Here is a 19,381-nt window from a genome sequence, read left to right as displayed (position 1 = left end):
TGAGGTTTTGCTCTCCATTGTTTTTAATATAATTGCGAAGCCACAGTGATAGTGTTGATGATAACAGGGTTATAAATTGCAGTGAATTCTTTGGGTTTTGGATAACCAAGGTAACATGTTCACCTAATTCTAATATCCTGTGATTACATCATATTTTAGTCTACGTTATCTCCTTTGTATATACTATTGAACTGTGTAAGTTCAAACAAGAATATACAACATAGCTGTGCTCAAGACACCAGCAGAAGCATTTGTGTGTGTGTTTGTGTGTGTGTCAGGAGTGACTTGAGAAACTGCAAGTCACTTCTGTTGTGAGAGAATTGTCCATCTGCTTAGGGGATACCCGGATGTTTTACCATCCTATGAGAGGCTTCTCTCATGTCCCTGCATGGGAAGCTGGAGATGACAGACAGGAGCTCACCCTGCTCCCAAGATTCGAACCACCAACCTTTCGGTCAGCAGTCCTGCTGGCACAAGGGTTTAACTCATTGTGCCACCATTGTGTCCTCTTGCCTAACAACTTTTAATGCCTTTTGCTTTTTCTGATGCATGAAATTCATAAAACCGATATGGAAATGATAATTACTATCACTTGTGTTGAGATGAATTTCACAGTTGAGCAGCAGATCGGTTGCACAACTTCAGTGTTTTCCCAGTAGCTTCTTCCTGCACAGTATTTTCAGTCAACTGCTTCCACAGCCTGCAGTCACTCTGGAACCTTTTACAGACACTTGAACACATGCCCGGCCAATGTCAGTTTTACCATTGTCTTTCACCCAGTATAGATGATATTACAAACTTACCACAGCATACAGTTATATGTTGTCTTAGCAGACAGGTTCTTTTAATTACATATAGCCTTCGACGAACAACATCACACAGCACAAGGAGAAATATACACTGTACATGACTTCCTTATATACAATTCTATACAATTACACATAGCAATCTCTGATTGGTTCCCAACTCATTAACTTAACTCAGACCCAGGATTACATCATTCACAATCACCTGGACTAGGCCAGAACACATTCCCCAAATGATTCCCTATATACATGACTCAGCATTTCCAATAGAAGCCCATTAGCAGTGCATGGCTCAGCTATATTATATTATAATACATTGTAAATCCTGACAAGTTGCCATGTCATAAATGGGCAGACTGCACCAGTCTACAGCATTAAGGAGACTCTTAATAGAATTTAAATGATATTTAGTGTCCCCATTTCGCTTACATTTAAAATATGTGCATGTGTTTACTTAAAAAAAAAAAAAAGAACATCTGAGACTCTAGAGAGTGTCAACTCTCATTTCCAAATAATAACCTATGGTATTTCAATCAATCAATCAAAGTCTGTATTACAGTCAACAGACCATAAGGCAATACACAAATTAAAGATATCTGTAATAAAAAGAGCATATAAATGCACAATGTAAATATGCAGTGTGTAGGATATAAGCAGTTAACACCAAATTAAAAATGAAGTAGGATTAATGCTATATAAGGAATGTGAAGATTTTGCTTTGCTCTTACAGTGGCCAACAGACATTTTTCTAGCCTCAAGTGTGCTTTGTCCATAGACACCTCCTAGGTCATGTGGCCAGCATGACTGAATGGAGTGTTGTTACCTTCCCGCCATAGCAGTCTCTATTGATCTACTCACATTTGCATATTTTCAAACTGCTAGTTTGGCAGAAGCTGGGGCTAACAACGGGAGCTCATCCTGTGCAGTGTACATAGCAATTCATTCATTTTTTTTTCAAATTATAATCCGGCCCTCCAACAGTTTGAGGAACTGTGACCTGGCCCTCTGTTTAGAATCATAGAATCATAGAATCAAAGAGTTGGAAGAGACCTCATGGGCCATCCAGTCCAACCCCCTGCCAAGAAGCAGGAATTGCATTCAAATCACCCCTGACAAATGGCCATCCAGCCTCTGCTTAAAAGCTTCCAAAGAAGGAGCCTCCACCACACTCCGGGGCAGAGAGTTCCACTGCTGAACGGCTCTCACAGTCAGGAAGTTCTTCCTAATGTTCAGATGGAATCTCCTCTCTTGTAGTTTGAAGCCATTGTTCCGCGTCCTAGTCTCCAGGGAAGCAGAAAACAAGCTTGCTCCCTCCTCCCTGTGGCTTCCTCTCACATATTTATACATGGCTATCATATCTCCTCTCAGCCTTCTCTTCTCCAGGCTAAACATGCCCAGTTCCTTAAGCCGCTCCTCATAGGGCTTGTTCTCCAGACCCTTGATCATTTTAGTCGCCCTCCTCTGGACACATTCCAGCTTGTCAATATCTCTCTTGAATTGCGGTGCCCAGAATTGGACACAATATTCCAGATGTGGTCTAACCAAAGCAGAATAGAGGGGTAGCATTACTTCCTTAGATCTGGACACTATGCTCCTATTGATACAGGCCAAAATCCCATTGGCTTTTTTTGCCGCCACATCACATTGTTGGCTCATGTTTAACTTGTTGTCCACGAGGACTCCAAGATCTTTTTCACACGTACTGCTCTCGAGCCAGGCGTCACCCATTCTGTATCTTTGCATTTCATTTTTTCTGCCAAAGTGGAGTATCTTGCATTTGTCACTGTTGAACTTAGTATCTTGCATTTGTCACTGTTGAACACTGTTTAAAAAGTTTGAGGACCCCTGACTTATACACAGCAAGCCTAGTTAGATCCTAGTTAGATCTTCCAAGACCTAGTTGTAACATAAAAAGAGATGAAAATTATGATTGAATGGAGAGCTTCAGAGTTGTATAAGAACATCCTGTATATTGTTTTGCTTGGCTGGTGGCTTGTACATTATCTTTTGTTTGTTTGCCACAAGTGCACAAATTGAGGTGGGCTATTCAACTATCTGGTTCTCTGGCCCTCATATGTGAGTGATAACATGTTTTGCACAAGTGCCTTCTAACATGCTTGAATGCGTAATAATAATGGCCAGGAATTTCTTCTGGCTCACTTTAGATATAGGTTGTTAGTTTCTGTTTTCTGTTTATGGCACATTTGCAGGCTGGGTTCTTTTTCAACTGAGTAACCACTGAGGATGCACGATTCAAAATATACTGAAACAGCAAAGCATCTGGCCTCTTTGCCTGTTTGCATTTATACCCAGATGTGTGTGCATTTCCATCTGTAAAATATTGGAGTGATGTGATTCTTATTCTCCTTCCCCAACCAATTATTGCATTGTCCTACTCAGCAAAATGAGGATATCAGCCAAAGCATTGAGAAAACCAGTGATAGTATCTGATTATCCGTGACTTCTGTTGTACTATTTTGTTTCTCATCTCCCAGGCCTGTTTTATTCTTAAAATGATCATTTTCACTGGCTTTGGCTCCGTGTGAGTTTTATTCCATTGGCTATCATTACTCCCCTCCTGCTTCTTGGCAGGGGGTTGGACTGGATGGCCCATGAGGTCTCTTCCAACTCTTTGATTCTATGATTCTATGATTTTTACCAGTTGTATTTAATCGTACTGCACAAATTGGGTGACTATATCTCACTATATCTCATCTCTGGATACAGGGGAACTATAACTCTCATAAATCAAGGACAATGTCCCCAAAACCTCTCCAGTATATTCTATTAGTCATGGGGAATCTGTGCGCCAAATTGCATCCAGTTCTGTCATTGGTGGGTGTCCCAGTGGCCTGTGGAAATGGGAGCCAATCAGAAAGCTGCCACATACATACAAAACTAACTTAAAGAATCATAGAATCAAAGAGTTGGAAGAGACCTCATGGGCCATCCAGTCCAACCCCCTGCCAAGAAGCAGGAATATTGCATTCAAATCACCCCTGACAAATGGCCATCCAGCCTCTGCTTAAAAGCTTCCAAAGAAGGAGCCTCCACCACACTCCGGGGCAGAGAGTTCCACTGCTGAACGGCTCTCACAGTCAGGAAGTTCTTCCTAATGTTCAGATGGAATCTCCTCTCTTGTAGTTTGAAGCCATTGTTCCGCGTCCTAGTCTCCAGGGAAGCAGAAAACAAGCTTGCTCCCTCCTCCCTGTGGCTTCCTCTCACATATTTATACATGGCTATCATATCCCCTCTCAGCCTTCTCTTCTTCAGGCTAAACATGCCCAGCTCCTTAAGCTGCTCCTCATAGGGCTTGTTCTCCAGACCTTTTATCATTTTAGTCGCTCTCCTCTGGACACATTCCAGCTTGTCAATATCTCTCTTGAATTGAGGTGCCCAGAATTGGACACAATATTCCAGATGTGGTCTAACCAAAGCAGAATAGAGGGGTAGCATTGCTTCCCTAGATCTAGACACTATGCTCCTATTAATGCAGGCCAAAATCCCATTGGCTTTTTTTGCCACCACATCACATTGTTGGCTCATGTTTAACTTGTTGTCCACGAGGACTCCAAGATCTTTTTCACACGTACTGCTCTCGAGCCAGGCGTCCCCCATTCTGTATCTTTGCATTTCATTTTTCCTTCCAAAGTGGCGTATCTTGCATTTGTCACTGTTGAACTTCGTTTTGTTAGTTTTGGCCCATCTCTCTAATCTGTCAAGATTACAAACACTGACTTATAGATATAGATGTATTATAAAGCAACTCAACTAAATGGGGGATATTTCATACTGGGATTTGTAAGAAAGCCCAGCTACTATGTGACACTTTCTTTCCTTTACCTTTACAGGAAATGACAACGGTGAAATTCTTCCAGAATCTATCCCATCAGCTCCTGGGACACTGCCCCATTTTATTCAGGAGCCAGATGATGCATATATAATTAAAAGCAACCCTATAGTGTTACGCTGCAGAGCTGCACCTGCAATGCAAATCTTCTTCAAGTGCAATGGGGAGTGGGTCCACCAGAACGAGCATTTCTCCGAAGAGACCACAGATGAAAGTACAGGTAAGGGCAGGATCGGTTTCCATGTGATACTGAATGTGTTTTTTCTCTCCCAAACATCTCACGTGTTGTGGTTTGAAAATGTAGGATGGGGAATCCAAACAAGAACCACATCTTCCTACATTTTTTAAATAGGGGGACAGTTTGGACATTCATCAGGAGAAATAATAATAATAATAATAATAATAATAATAATAATAATAATAATAGAATCATAGAATCAAAGAGTTGGAAGAGACCTCATGGGCCATCCAGTCCAACCCCCTGCCAAGAAGCAGGAATATTGCATTCAAATCACCCCTGACAAATGGCCATCCAGCCTCTGCTTAAAATATAATAATAATAATAATAATAATAATAATAATAATAATAATACATTGGGAAGTCTGCGCCCATACCTTGGGAAGTCTGACTTGGCCATGGTAGTCCATGCTCTGGTTACATCCCGTATAGACTACTGCAATGCTCTCTACGTGGGGTTGCCTTTGAAGACTGCTTGGAAGCGTCAAATGGTCCAGCGTTCGGCAGCCAGGTTGCTAACAGGAGCGGCACTCAGGGAGCATACTACTCCTCTGTTGTGCTAGCTCCACTGGCTGCCAGTTTGCTACCGGGCGCAATTCAAAGTGCTGACGTTAGCCTATAAAGCCCTAAACAGTTCTGGCCCTACTTACCTCTTCGAATGCATCTCCTCCTATGAACCGGCCAGGACACTAAGATCATCTGGGGAGGCCCTGCTCTCTGTCCCGCCTGCATCACAGGCGCACTTGGCGGGGACGAGAGACAGGGCCTTCTCAGTGGTGGCCCCTCGGCTGTGGAACGCCCTGCCTACAGATATCAGATCAGCCCCCTCCCTGCTGGCGTTTCAGAGGAAAGTGAAGACCTGGCTTTTCGAACAAGCATTTGATTAAACAGTGTAATTGAACATAGGAATACGGAATAATGGATGATGAGACTGGATTCTGATTTTACTGTTGAGGTGCTAATTATTGTTATACGTTTAATGATTTATGCTACAATTGTTTTTAATTGCCCTATACTTGTCTCGTGATGTTTTGTATCGATGTTGTTCACCACTTTGAGTCGCCTGAGGGCTGAGAAAAGCAGTATATAAATGAAATAAATAAATAAATAAATAATAGTAATAATAATAATAATAATAATAATAATAATAATAATAATAGACTCTGGCACAAACCCGTAAAGGTGGTCCCAGTGGTGATCGGCACACTGGGTGCAGTGCCTAAAGACCTTGGCTTGCACTTAAACACAATTGGCGCTGACAAGATTACCATCTGCCAGCCGCAAAAGGCCACTCTACTGGGATCTACATGCATTATTCACCGATACACCACACAGTCCTAGACACTTGGGAAGTGTCCGACATGTGATCCAATACAACAGCCAACAGAGTGATCTTGTCTGCTGTGGACTCATCTTGTTGTGTTTCTAATAATAATAATAATAATAATAATAATAATAATAAATCAAACTGCAAAGACTCTGGCACAAACCACTAAAGGGGGTCCCAGTGGTGATCGGCACAGTGGGTTATTTATTTGTCGTGTCAGGAGCAGACCAAACAATTGCATTGCATATTTTAACAAACAAACAGAACAGAACACAAAGTTTGCAAGCTTGGTAGTTGATTAAATGTTCTTTGACCAGTAGCTGGCCACTTGGAGTGCCCCTGGTGTTGCTGCAAGAAGATCCTCCATTGTGCATGTGGCAGGGCTCTGGGTGCAGTGCCTAAAGACCTTGGCCTGCACTTAAACACAATCAACGCTGACAAAATTACAATCTGCCAGTTTCAGAAGGCCACCTTACTGGGATCTGCACGCATTATTCACCGATACATCACACAGTCCTAGACACTTGGGAAGTGTCCGACGTGTGATCCAATTCAACAGCCAGCAGAGTGTCTGCTATGGACTCATCTTGTTGTGTTTCTAATAATAATAATAACAATAATAATAATAATAATAATAATCTTTATTTATACCCCGCCACCATCTACCAAAGAGGACAATTAACATGAAGTCAAGCCCGAAAATACAACACAACAAAATAAAATACAACACAAAATAATAATAATAATAATAATAATAATAATAATAATCTTTATTTGTATCCTGCCCTATCTTCTTCGATGGGAGACAGGATAAATAAAATACTTTCATGTGGAGTAAAAAATGTTTTAAGAAATTATTTGGAAAAAGAGCTTAAGTCTAGATACAATATTGAGACAGTGACATATTTATGCCTCCATTGATATATCTCATGTTTTAAGATCATTTCTTGCAGAATGTACCTGCACGTAGAAAAGCAGCTTGACTACTTACTACACAAAACCTGTTGTTTACAGCTAACAATGTTAAACGCAGAAACTTGCAATAATGGCATATCTGGATAGCAAGTCATTGTAAGGCTGGAGAGGATATTCAGAAATGATAACAATATTTTATTGCACTCACTGTAAATCCAATATCCTTTCTCATTTAGAAAGACCCTTAAAACAATTGCAAACCAGTATTACAAGACGATTGTGCTGTTTTGTAATTTCAAAGGTCTGTTTTGTTATTAGCCCACTCCTCACTCTTCTTTTTCTGTAACTCTCCAGACTGGTAAAAAAAACTCTGGCTCTGAAAGAATAAAGTAAATATAGCATCAACATAAAAGGAGAAAGAGACGAGGGAAACAACAGATCCCGAACAGAGAATAGAGACTGGGAATAAGGAGCAAATTATAAAATGACACACATTTTAAGCAGAATCGAGTTTTTGAATACACATGCACACTCACAAACTGAAGTATATGCTAGGACTGCACCACGAGTTTGGTTGAATTTCAAAACCAGAACTGCATTGGGTCAATTCAGAGTGATATAGATTGTAGAAGAATCAGAATGGACTGGTCTGAATTAAGTGTTTAACCAACCCTCCATTTTTAATAGGATACAAAGGTTTTGTTCATTACAGTATCTGCTTATTAAGGTAAAGGTAGTCCCCTGACTGTAGCTCAGATCACGAACTTCTTATTGCCCAATTTAGAATAAAACTAAAGAGATCAGGGAAAATACACAGACCAGTTAGATATGATCTCACTAACATTCCTAGCGAATATACAGTGGAAGTGAAGAACAGATTTGAAGGACTAGATTTAGTAAACAGAGTCCCAGAAGAACTATGGACAGAAGTCCGCGACATTGTTCAGGAGACGGCAACAAAGTACGTTCCAAAGAAAAAGAAAACCAAGAAGGCAAAATGGTTGTCTGCTGAGACACTGGAAGTAGCCCAAGAAAGGAGGAAAGCAAAAGGAAACAGGGATAAGGGGAGATATGCCCAGTTAAATGCGCAATTCCAGAGGTTAGCCAGAAGAGATAAGGAACTATTTTTAAATAAGCAATGCATGGAAGTGGAAGAAGACAACAGAATAGGAAGGACAAGAGACCTCTTCCAGAAAATTAGAAACATTGGAGGTAAATTTCAGGCAAAAATTGGTATGATAAGAAACAAAGATGGCAGGGACCTAACAGAAGCTGAAGAGATCAAGAGAAAGTGGCGAGACTATACAGAAGATCTGTATAGGAAGGATAATAATATTGAGGATAGTTTTGACGGTGTGGTGAATGAATTAGAACCAGACATCCTGAGGAGTGAGGTTGAATGGGCCTTAAGAAGCATTGCTAACAACAAGGCAGCAGGAGACGACGGGATCCCAGCTGAACTGTTTAAAATCTTAAAAGATGATGCTGTCAAGGTGATGCATGCCATTTGCCAGCAAATATGGAAAACACAAGAATGGCCATCAGACTGGAAAAAATCAACTTATATCCCCATACCAAAAAAGGGAAATGCGAAAGACTGCTCAAACTTCCGTACAGTGGCCCTTATTTCTCATGCCAGTAAGGTAATGCTCAAGATCCTGCAAGGAAGACTCCAGCAATACATGGAGCGAGAGTTGCCAGATGTTCAAGCTGGGTTTAGAAAAGGCAGAGGAACGAGAGACCAAATTGCCAATATCCGCTGGATAATGGAGAAAGGCAGGGAGTTTCAGAAAAACATCTACTTCTGCTTCATTGACTATTCTAAAGCCTTTGACTGTGTGGATCATAATAAATTGTGGCAAGTTCTTGGTGGGATGGGCATACCAAGCCACCTTGTCTCTCTCCTGAGGAATCTGTACAAGGACCAAGTAGCAACAGTAAGAACTGACCACGGAACAACAGACTGGTTCAAGATTGGGAAAGGCGTACGGCAAGGCTGCATCCTCTCACCCAACCTTTTTAACTTGTATGCAGAACACATCATGCGATGTGTGGGGCTGGATGAATGCAAAGCTGGGGTGAAAATTGCTGGAAGAAACATTAACAACCTCAGATATGCAGATGACACCACTCTGATGGCCGAAAGCGAGGAGGAGCTGAGGAGCCTTCTAATCAAGGTGAAAGAAGAAAGCGCAAAAGCCGGGTTGCAGCTAAACGTCAAAAAAACCAAGATTATGGCAACAAGAATGATTGACAACTGGAAAATAGAGGGAGAAACCGTGGAGGCCGTGACAGACTTTGTATTTCTAGGTGCAAAGATTACTGCAGATGCAGACTGTGGCCAGGAAATCAGAAGACGCTTACTTCTTGGGAGGAGAGCAATGTCCAATCTCGATAAAATAGTAAAGAGTAGAGACATCAGACTGGCAACAAAGATGCGCCTAGTCAAAGCCATGGTATTCCCTGTAGTCACCTACGGATGTGAGAGCTGGACCTTAGGGAAGGCTGAGCGAAGGAAGATCGATGCTTTTGAGCTGTGGTGTTGGAGGAAAGTTCTGAGAGTGCCTTGGACTGCGAGAAGATCCAACCAGTCCATCCTCCAGGAAATAAAGCCCGACTGCTCACTGGAGGGAAAGATACTAGAGACAAAGTTGAAGTACTTTGGTCACATCATGAGGAGACAGGAAAGCCTAGAGAAGACAATTATGCTGGGGAAAGTGGAAGGCAAAAGGAAGAGGGGCCGACCAAGGACAAGATGGATGGATGGCATCCTTGAAGTGACTGGACTGACCTTGAGGGAGCTGGGGGTGGTAACGGCCGACAGGGAGCTCTGGCGTGGGCTGGTCCATGAGGTCACGAAGAGTCGGAGACGACTGAACGAATGAACAACAACAAGTCCCCTGACATTAAGTCCAGTCATGTCTGACTCTGGGGTGTGGTGCTTATAAAGGCACGAGTATGGCAAACAATATCTCTGGACAGGGGGTAAAGCAGATCCCACCAACTGTCCCTCCAATATAAAGAATTCACTGGCACCTATTTAACTGTTATGAGGGGATATCACACTTGAATAACTTCCGCTGCCACCATAAACTGAAATGTACAGGAACACCCTAGCTGCGTAAAATATTAAAAATGCTTTTTAAGGACCACCCAGCACTGTGTCCTATTTCTTCTTTAAAGGAAAACACTTGAGGTTGTTTTTTAAAAAAGGACTATAGCCACAAAAGGCACACTTGACTCAGGCTTTTTGAGTTTTAAAATAAACAAGGAAAGTTTATTGATGAAATATACAGAAGAAAGTAGATGCTGGTTAAAAGCTTGGCTGTTACAGATAAAATGTTGGTTCTTGTCTTCAAAGCGTAATGGTTACATGTAAATGGTTCTTTCTTTGTTACAAGATACAGAGATTTTCTTCTCTTTAAAACCAAGTATACTTGACAGGAGCTGAATCTCTGTCAAGATACAACTGTAGCTTACCTATCCTAAACTATGGCCTAGCTAACTACAAATCCAGCTATTTTCCCCCTAATAGCTGTTTCCAGTTTGCTACAGCTTACTTCGCTGGCAAACCTAAGGCAAACTGCCTACTCTTAACTAATCTCAAACACGAACTCCTAAAACTACCTTCCTACTCTAATCCCTAACAACAACAGACTGACTGAAAAAGCCCTCTTCTTTCCCTCCAAACAGTCTAAACTCCGCCCCCCTGTAATAAACCAATCCTGGCTGTTCTAAGGCTGACTCAGGCCTAGGCCACTCCCCCTCTCTGAAATGGTGTTTTCCCTAAACTAAAATGGCTCCTGCTGCCCTCTGCCAGGCCTTCTAAAGCTGCAACTAACTGGCCTGCTTCTCCTAGGCCCTGCCACCCAGGCTGGAAAGGTAAGGGATCTTTACAGTGCTCATCTCCATTTCTAAGCCGAAGAGCCAGCATTATCCGTAGACACCTCCAAGGTCATGTGGCCGGCATGACTGCATGGAGCGCCATTACCTTCCCGCCAGAGCAGTACCTATTGATCTACTCACATTTACATGTTTTCAAACTGCTAGGCTGGCAGAAGCTAGGGCTGACAGCGGAAGCTCACGCCGCTCCCCAGAATCAAACCTGCGACCTTTCAATCAACAAGCTCAGCAGCTCAGTGCTTTAAGTAAATCTGTGCTGGGCTGGGAAGAAATCTCTAAATTGAAGTTATATTGGTTAAAGACAATTAATTAGATAGCTGTTGTGGCTTTAAACAAAGTTTTTATCAAAACTTTAACAATTCCTAAAAGTTAGTCAATATATGATTTTTTCCTAAACTTGGGGGGGGGGGGGGGGAGGAAATGATCCCCTGTTATCTTGTGTCGTTGTATAGAAAAATCATGGAGATAGCTCTTGTAGTCTTTTTTTAAATATTGTTTGTAAAAGTTTTTAGAATTCCCCAAATAAATCTGTGGATGAGTGAAATGTTCAGAAACTTGATGGGCTAACTGTGGTAAATGAGTTCTGTAATCATAGTAAGTTTCATCCCAATATCTCTAGCATTGAGGAAGAAAGGGACCTGAAGTTTCCCCATTGGCACAATTATTTAACGATGTGTAACAAAAAAAACAACAACAATTAGCTCATTATAGTTATGATACAGACCCTGTCCAATTTCAGAAATACTTTAGAAATGATTTTCCCCCCACCCCCTAATTTTGTAATGAATATTGATATTTTTTTCATTGATCGCACAAGCCTACTGATTATAATGTTAGTAGTAATTTTAGTAGTAATTTTATTGATTAGCCCTTAGGCCATATCACAATAAGAAACAGAACAACAAGGCCTGACAAGACCTGATCACACTCCACGTAGAAAGTTAAAATACGACACTTATAATAATACAGTAAATACATATGATAAGACATGATAAAACTGATAAACTGATCAAGCTGAGTTTATACATCATATTTCATTATCACCCCTACAATTTACCCCAATCAGCCCATCATATGTGGTTCTCAGACGTATTGTTTTGCTTAAGTACAGAGCTGTTTGATATGTTATTTTTGGGTCTTGGCCACACATAAAATATGTTGTTCTGATGTGAAAATCCCAATACATTGTCCGTTTGATATATGGACCAAGGTGGAAGTCTCTCACCTTTTGATACAATTTGCAATCAAACAATATGTGTGCTATAGCCTCAATTTCAGGTGCCCCATAGATACAACTCCATTCATTATAAGGGATGCTGTTAAATCTCCCGTATCTAACCATTGTATCGAGTTGATCAAATCTGGCTCGTACTGATTATAATGGTAGCATATGATTCGTGACCGCATCTCCGTTTATGAACCCACGCGTTCTGTTCGCTCATCCGGAGAGACCCTGCTCGCGATTCCACCTGCATCGCAGGTGCGTCTGGTGGGGATGCGGGACAGGGCCTTTTCTGTGGTAGCCCCCCGACTTTGGAACACCCTCCCCAAAGACATGAGACAAGCCCCTACCTTGGCAGTCTTTAGGAAGAGCTTGAAGACCTGTCTGTTCCGATGTGCCTTTCCCGAATAGGAAAACTCCAGCAATATGTCCTAGAAGCACTTTATCGGAGTTTTAGGTGCAATGTAGCCTGCACATTGCACTTACCCTAAAATCCGACGTACCACCTGTCACACCCAGCACTTTTTAATCTGTACCCATTACATTTGGCCCGGCCCTAGTTTTATTGTGTTATGGTGTATTGTTTTTGTTGTTTCTGTCATTGCTTTAATGATTTGATTTGCTTTAAGTTGTGTATTTGTTATGCTATTGTTTTATTGAGGCCTTGGTCTTTGTAAGCCGCATCGAGTCCTTTGGGAGATGCTAGCGGGGTACAAATAAAGATAATAATAATAATAATAATAATAATAATGTATTGTCGAAGGCTTTCATGGCTGGAATCACTAGGTTCTTGTGGGTTTTTTCGGGCTATAGAGCCATGTTCTAGAGGCATTTCTCTAGAACATGAAATGCCTCTAGAACATGGCTCTATAGCCCAAAAAAACCCACAAGAACCTAATAATAATAATAATAATAATAATAATAATAATAATGTTGAGTGGTTAATAATGTTATTCTTTTCCAACCCTTTATCATTTCATAATACGATAGTGTTGTTTGTTGTAAATGCCTATCAAAGTAACCCTGGTTCTATTCCACACAGTTACGGGAGTACTTATTGAAAAATGATAAATATAGATGATATTTAAGATAATAAAGCTTTATTGTGTTTAATAGGCCTGGGTAACAACGGAAAAATTTGTTTCTAAAATCAATTCGTTTTTTGGGGGGTTTTGCGTTTCGTTATTTAAAATAATTACAAAATTTTCCTTAAAAAAAGTTTGATATTTACGAAATTTTGTAAATGGTAAAAAATTACAAAACAATAACGAAACAATAGCGAATCGATTCGTTAATGGCGGCCGCGATCGCGCAATACGCTAAAAAAACTTCTGAAGCTTCCCTCTCCCTCTGTTGTTGACTGTTGGTGTGATATTATAATTTTTTTTCACTAATTAAACAAAAAACAACTATAAAACTTGCCCCAGACATGCGGAAATAATAACGAAACGACCTCAAACCAATAATGAAACGAATACATAACGAAATACGAAGCATTTACAAAACGTATTTAAAAATTCGTTTCGTTTTTAAGTTTCTCCAGAATGGTTCGTTATCGCTTCGTTATTAAAAAATTAACGAATTTTTAACGAATTACGAATTAACGAAATGAAACCGCCCAGCCCTAGTGTTTAACAGTCAGAGAGAATATAATATAGAGATAACTGATAACTGAAATTGCTTTCCAGAAGGATCTTTGGATTGGATATTCCAGTGCTTGATTTTAATCCAGCTCTTTATTCACTGCCATCTATATTGTTGTTATATCCTAGAATTACGTTATTACTGTTATTATTGCCATATAATTTTATAGCATACTACAACTTAAATGAAATAAATAAATACACTAAAAAGTATCAATCTTTTAAAAGTATGAACTACCAAACTAGATTTTAGCTTCAATTAATCATTAGTGTTTTACAACGGAACGAGATCCTGTTTTTTAATTATGCACATTTAAATTACCAGTACAGGTATTCTAGCCTGCAGGCATCTAATCTTCAGAACAGACGAATTCAGTTGCTCAGACAATTGATGTTGTATGCTCCCTTCAGTGGCTCAGCTTGATCTTCCTTTCATTTATTTTATTTATTTTAATTAATTGAGCATTGGTTGGAACGGAGAAAGATAAAGACGTGCAGCACTGGGAATCATAGTGTGTTGTGGATTGTGGTATAAAAATGTTGGGTTTTTGTGAGCGGAGCGGAGTGGGGTGGGGACAGAATACTTTCCAATTTATTTCAGTTATAAAACAGTAGTCACCATTATTGTCCATGTCTGTTTCAATGTTCTCATGCTCACAATAAACTCTTAAGAACTCTATATACACAGCTAGGACCATTGCTATTTTTTAATTTATTTTGTGTCAAAAGCATTGCATAAATAATATAAAACTCGTAAAATAGAGGGAACATAAGTGGCTAAATAATTTGAGACCAAAAATGGGCAACAGTGACCGCTTTGTCTGTTACTTTAAACAATTCTTCCTCTGTGCATAAGGCAGGGCATTGTGGGCGAGCATTCAGATGTGGAGTTGTTTGTTTTGCTCCACAGTCACACAAGGTGGAAGATTCTTCTAGGTCAGCATTTCTCAACCTGGGGGTCAGGACCCCTGGGGGGGGGGTCGCGAGGGGGTGTTAAAGGAGTTGCCAAATACCATCAGAAAAACACAGTATTTTCTGTTGGTTATGGGGTTCTGTGTGGCCTAATTCTATCTTTGATGCGGTTCAGAATGCTCTTTGATTGTAGGTGAACTATAAATCCCAGCAAATACAACTCCCAAATGTCAAGGTCTGTTTTCCCCAAACTCCACCAGTAGCCACATTTGGGCATATTGAGTATTCATGCCAAGTTTGGTCCAGATCCATCCTAGCTTGACTCTCTGGATATAGGTGAACTACAACTCCCAAACTCAAGGTCAGTGCCCACCAAACTCTTCCAGTATTTTCTGTTGGTCATGGGAGTTCTGTTTGCCAAGTTTGGTTTAATTCCATCGTTGGTGGAGTTCAGAATGCTCTTTGATTGTAGGTGAACTATAAATCCAAGCAGCTACAACTCCCAAATGACAAACCCAACCCCCCCCCCTCCAAAAAAAACCCCTCACCAATATTCAAATGTGGGCATATTGGGTGTTTGTGCCAAATTTGGTCCAGTGAATTAAAATACATCCTGCATATGAGATATTTACATTACGATTTATAACAGTAGAAAATTTACAGTTATGACAGTAGTAATGAAAATAATGTTATGGTTGGGGGTCACCACAATATGAGGAATGGTATATAGGGGTTGCAGCATTAGGAAGGTTGAGAACCACTGTTCTAGGTAGTGCCGTTTTGTCAGGTTGTCTTTTGATCTGCCCAGTCCACTTCTGAGTCTGTTCAGGGACTTCCAAATTACTTACTCTTGGTTTGCCCTCAGAGGAAGACCCTTGTAGGGGGGCTCAACCAGGGGGTCGAGACCCCGGTGGGGTCACGAGAGGGGTGTCAGAGGAGTCGCCAAAGATCATCAGAAAACACAGTATTTTCTGTTGGTCATGGAGGTTCTGTGTGGGAAGTTTGATGACCCCTCTGACACCCCCTCATGACCCCTCCAGGGATATCGACCCCCAGGTTGAGAAACGCTGCTCTATAAGCAGTGTTTGGTGGGGTTCAAGGGGCTCTTTGATTGTAGGTGAACTATAAATCCCAGCAACTACAACTCCCAAATGTCAAGGTCTATTTCCCCCAAACTCTATCAGTATTCACATTTGGGCATATTAAGTATTTGTGCCAAGTTTGATCCAGATCCATCATTTCTTGAGTCCACAGTGCTCTCTGGATGTAGGTGAACTACAACTCCCAAACTCAAAGGCTATGCCCACCAAACCCTTCCAGTATTTTCTCTTGGTTATGGGACTTCTGTGTGCCAAGTTTGGTGCAGTTCTATCATTGATGGAGTTCAGAATGCTCTTTGATTGTAGGTTAACTATAAATCCCAGCAACCACAACTCCCAAATGGCAAAATCAACCCCATCAACCCCACCAGTATTCAAATTTGGGTGTATTGGGTATTTGTTCCAAACTTGGTCAAAGTGAATGAAAATATATCCTGCATATCAGATATTTACATTATGATTTATAACAGTAGCAAAATTACAGTTATGAAGTAGCAATGAAAATAATTTTATGGTTGGGGATCACCACAACATGTATTACATTACATTTAATACAAATACATGTAATACAAATGTCTGGTTGCTGATGGCACGATAAATAAATAAATAAATAAATAAATACCACAACATGAGGAACTATTTTAAGGGGTTGTGGCATTAGGAAGGTGGAGAAACACTGTTATAGTCTATCAACAGGTGTAGATTTGAGGCATCCTGTGATTATTCTGCATGTTTTGTTTAGTGCTATATTCACCTGCTTCATGTGAAATGCATAAGGAGGAGGAGGAAGAGGAAGAAGAATCATAATAAATGTATAATAAATGTAGTAAATGTATAATAATGTATAATAAATGTAGTAAATGTATAATAATGTTAGGCAAAATGAGCAACATCCCTGTTTTGTTTTTTAAAAAACAGGACTTGTTGATTCTGCCTAACATTATTATACACTAGCCGTCCTCTGCCACGCGTTGCTGTGGCCCAGTCTGGTGATCTGGAAAATAAAGTAATGGTTTCTAATCTATGTAATTTCTTTATGCTTGTGGGTGAACAGTATTTCTTGTTTCTTCTTTGTCAGTGTTGATGTGGAGAGTGTTGATGTGGTTTGCCTACTCTGGAACATGCAACATATCATTGTCCTTCTTTAGGGGTCCCTTTCAAATCTATGATATTATATATCTTTCTCTGTGTGAATCATATATATCTATCTATATCTATGGCTGGATGGCTCTTTGTCAGGAGGGTTTTGATTAGATTTTCTTGACCTGGTGAAGAGAGTTGGACTGGATGGCCTTAAGTATTTTCTCTTGGTCATGGGGGTTCTGTGTGGGAAATTTGCCCCAATTCTGTCATTTGTAGAGTTCAGAATGCTCTTTGATTGTAGGTGAACTATAAATCCCAATAACTACAACTGCCAAATGTTAAGTCTATTTTCCCCAAACTCCATCTGTGTTCATATTTGGGCATATGGAATATTTATACCAAGTTTGGTCCAGATCCATCATTGTTTGAATCCACAGTGCTCTCTGGATGTAGGTGAACTACAACTCCCAAACTCAAGGTCAATGCCCACCAAACCCTTCTAGTCTTTTCTGTAGGTCATAGGAGTCCTGCGTGTCACCTTTGGTTCAATTCCATCATTGGTGGGGTTCAGAATGTTCTTTGATTGTAGGTGAACTATAAATCCCAAGAACTACAACTCCCAAATGACAAAATCAAATTGTTTTGAATGAAGGACATACATTGGGTTGTTAGGTGTATGCTGTCCAAATTTGGTGTCAATTCACCGATTCATTTTTGAGTTCTGTTAATCCCACAAACGAACATTACATTTTTATTTATATAGATTTCATAGAATCATAGAATCATAGAATCAAAGAGTTGGAAGAGACCTCATGGGCCATCAAGTCCAACCCCCTGCCGAGAAGCAGGAATATTGCATTCAAATCACCCCTGACAAATGGCCATCCAGCCTCTGCTTAAAAGCTTCCAAAGGAGGAGCCTCCACCACACTCCGGGGCAGAGAGTTCCACTCCTGAACGGCTCTCACAGTCAGGAAGTTCTTCCTAATGTTCAGATGGAATCTCCTCTCTTGTAGTTTGAAGCCATTGTTCCGCGTCCTAGTCTCCAGGGAAGCAGAAAACAAGCTTGCTCCCTCCTCCCTGTGGCTTCCTCTCACATATTTATACATGGCTATCATATCTCCTCTCAGGTCTTCTCTTCTTCAGGCTAAACATGCCCAGTTCCCTAAGCCGCTCCTCATAGGGCTTGTTCTCCAGACCCTTGATCATTTTAGTCACCCTCCTCTGGACACATTCCAGCTTGTCAATATCTCTCTTGAATTGTGGTGCCCAGAATTGGACACAATATTCCAGATGTGGTCTAACCAAAGCGGAATAGAGTATGGGGAGCATGACTTTCCTAGATGTAGACACTAGACTCCTCTTGATGCAGGCCAAAATCCCATTGGCTTTTTTTGCCGCCACATCACATTGTTGGCTCATGTTTAACTTCTTGTCCACGAGGACTCCAAGATCTTTTTCACATCTTCTGCTCCTGCTGCTCCTTCTGCTGCATTTCATTTTTTCCCCTCATTTATATTTCTTTTCCTATCCGTATTTTTATAGCTGTAGACATTTTAAGATCAGCAATGGAGTATTGTAACCCAGTGGAACCACTCAAATGAACAGGTCCTCTTCTTCTCTTTAAGTCTTCCTAAGTGTGTTCCCTATGTGCATTTTTGAAAGAACAGGGCATGGTTTATTCATTCTGTGGCCCAAAGCTTTACCCTTGACTCATCCACAAGTCAAAGCAAAATCTCTTTTTTGCCCCCATAGCCTGCCCTCAACTCATGCATGAGGTAGTTGTATACACGAGTATATATAGTTAATAATTACAATAGAAAGTGAGTTGCAATTCTGTGGAAAAATCTATCGGTTAGATAACTTCACAGATAAGAGACTGCTATTATCCTGGATGGATTGAGCTAAAGGATATACATCGCACAAGAATGATGATCCAGATAATGGAAGGGGGCAACATTTGGTTTAAAATAGTGGATTGAGTGTTGTGGATGCTCACTCAAGCTCAAAAATGCCATGAAATTACTGCTGCCAAGGGTCTTACTCTTCACAGATGTGTCATTTCAGAAATGTGCTTCTGGTGTGGTAACATGTGCTACTGTTTCATCACTTCCCAGAAACGGTATGGTTGTCAGTGTCAGAAGGTTGGGCCCAGATTTGTCTTTTCACCGGAATCATCAAAACGGGTCTATGTAGCTGAAAGGGTCATGAAACTGAAACTACAATTCCATGATTCAAGTCCTTCAATGGCAACAAGTAACATCCATATACAATTATACTCAGTGCCCACACACATTCAATGTGAGGAAAATATTGTTCTGTCTCAAAGAGTTGTTTGTAAGACAAGTGCTTTGAATAGCTTAAGGTAGAGATTCCCCAATCT

At 40.6% G+C, this 19,381-nt stretch overlaps 1 protein-coding gene across 2 annotated transcripts in view; it reads left to right on the top strand.

The window, feature by feature from the left end:
• The window catches only part of UNC5D (unc-5 netrin receptor D), a 571,167-nt gene that overhangs the window by 264,284 nt on the left and 287,502 nt on the right, over positions 1-19,381 (top strand). For both annotated transcript variants that reach the window (XM_067470687.1, XM_067470686.1), the window contains exon 2: positions 4,658-4,876. In XM_067470687.1, the coding sequence (XP_067326788.1) occupies positions 4,658-4,876 (219 nt within the window). The remainder of the gene's footprint in view (positions 1-4,657; positions 4,877-19,381) is intronic.

This window comes from Anolis sagrei, chromosome 7, assembly GCF_037176765.1.
Source record: "Anolis sagrei isolate rAnoSag1 chromosome 7, rAnoSag1.mat, whole genome shotgun sequence".
NCBI lineage: Eukaryota > Metazoa > Chordata > Lepidosauria > Squamata > Dactyloidae > Anolis > Anolis sagrei.
Note: the sequence above shows the minus strand (reverse complement) of the source record. Positions and strands in the feature narration are given on the sequence as shown.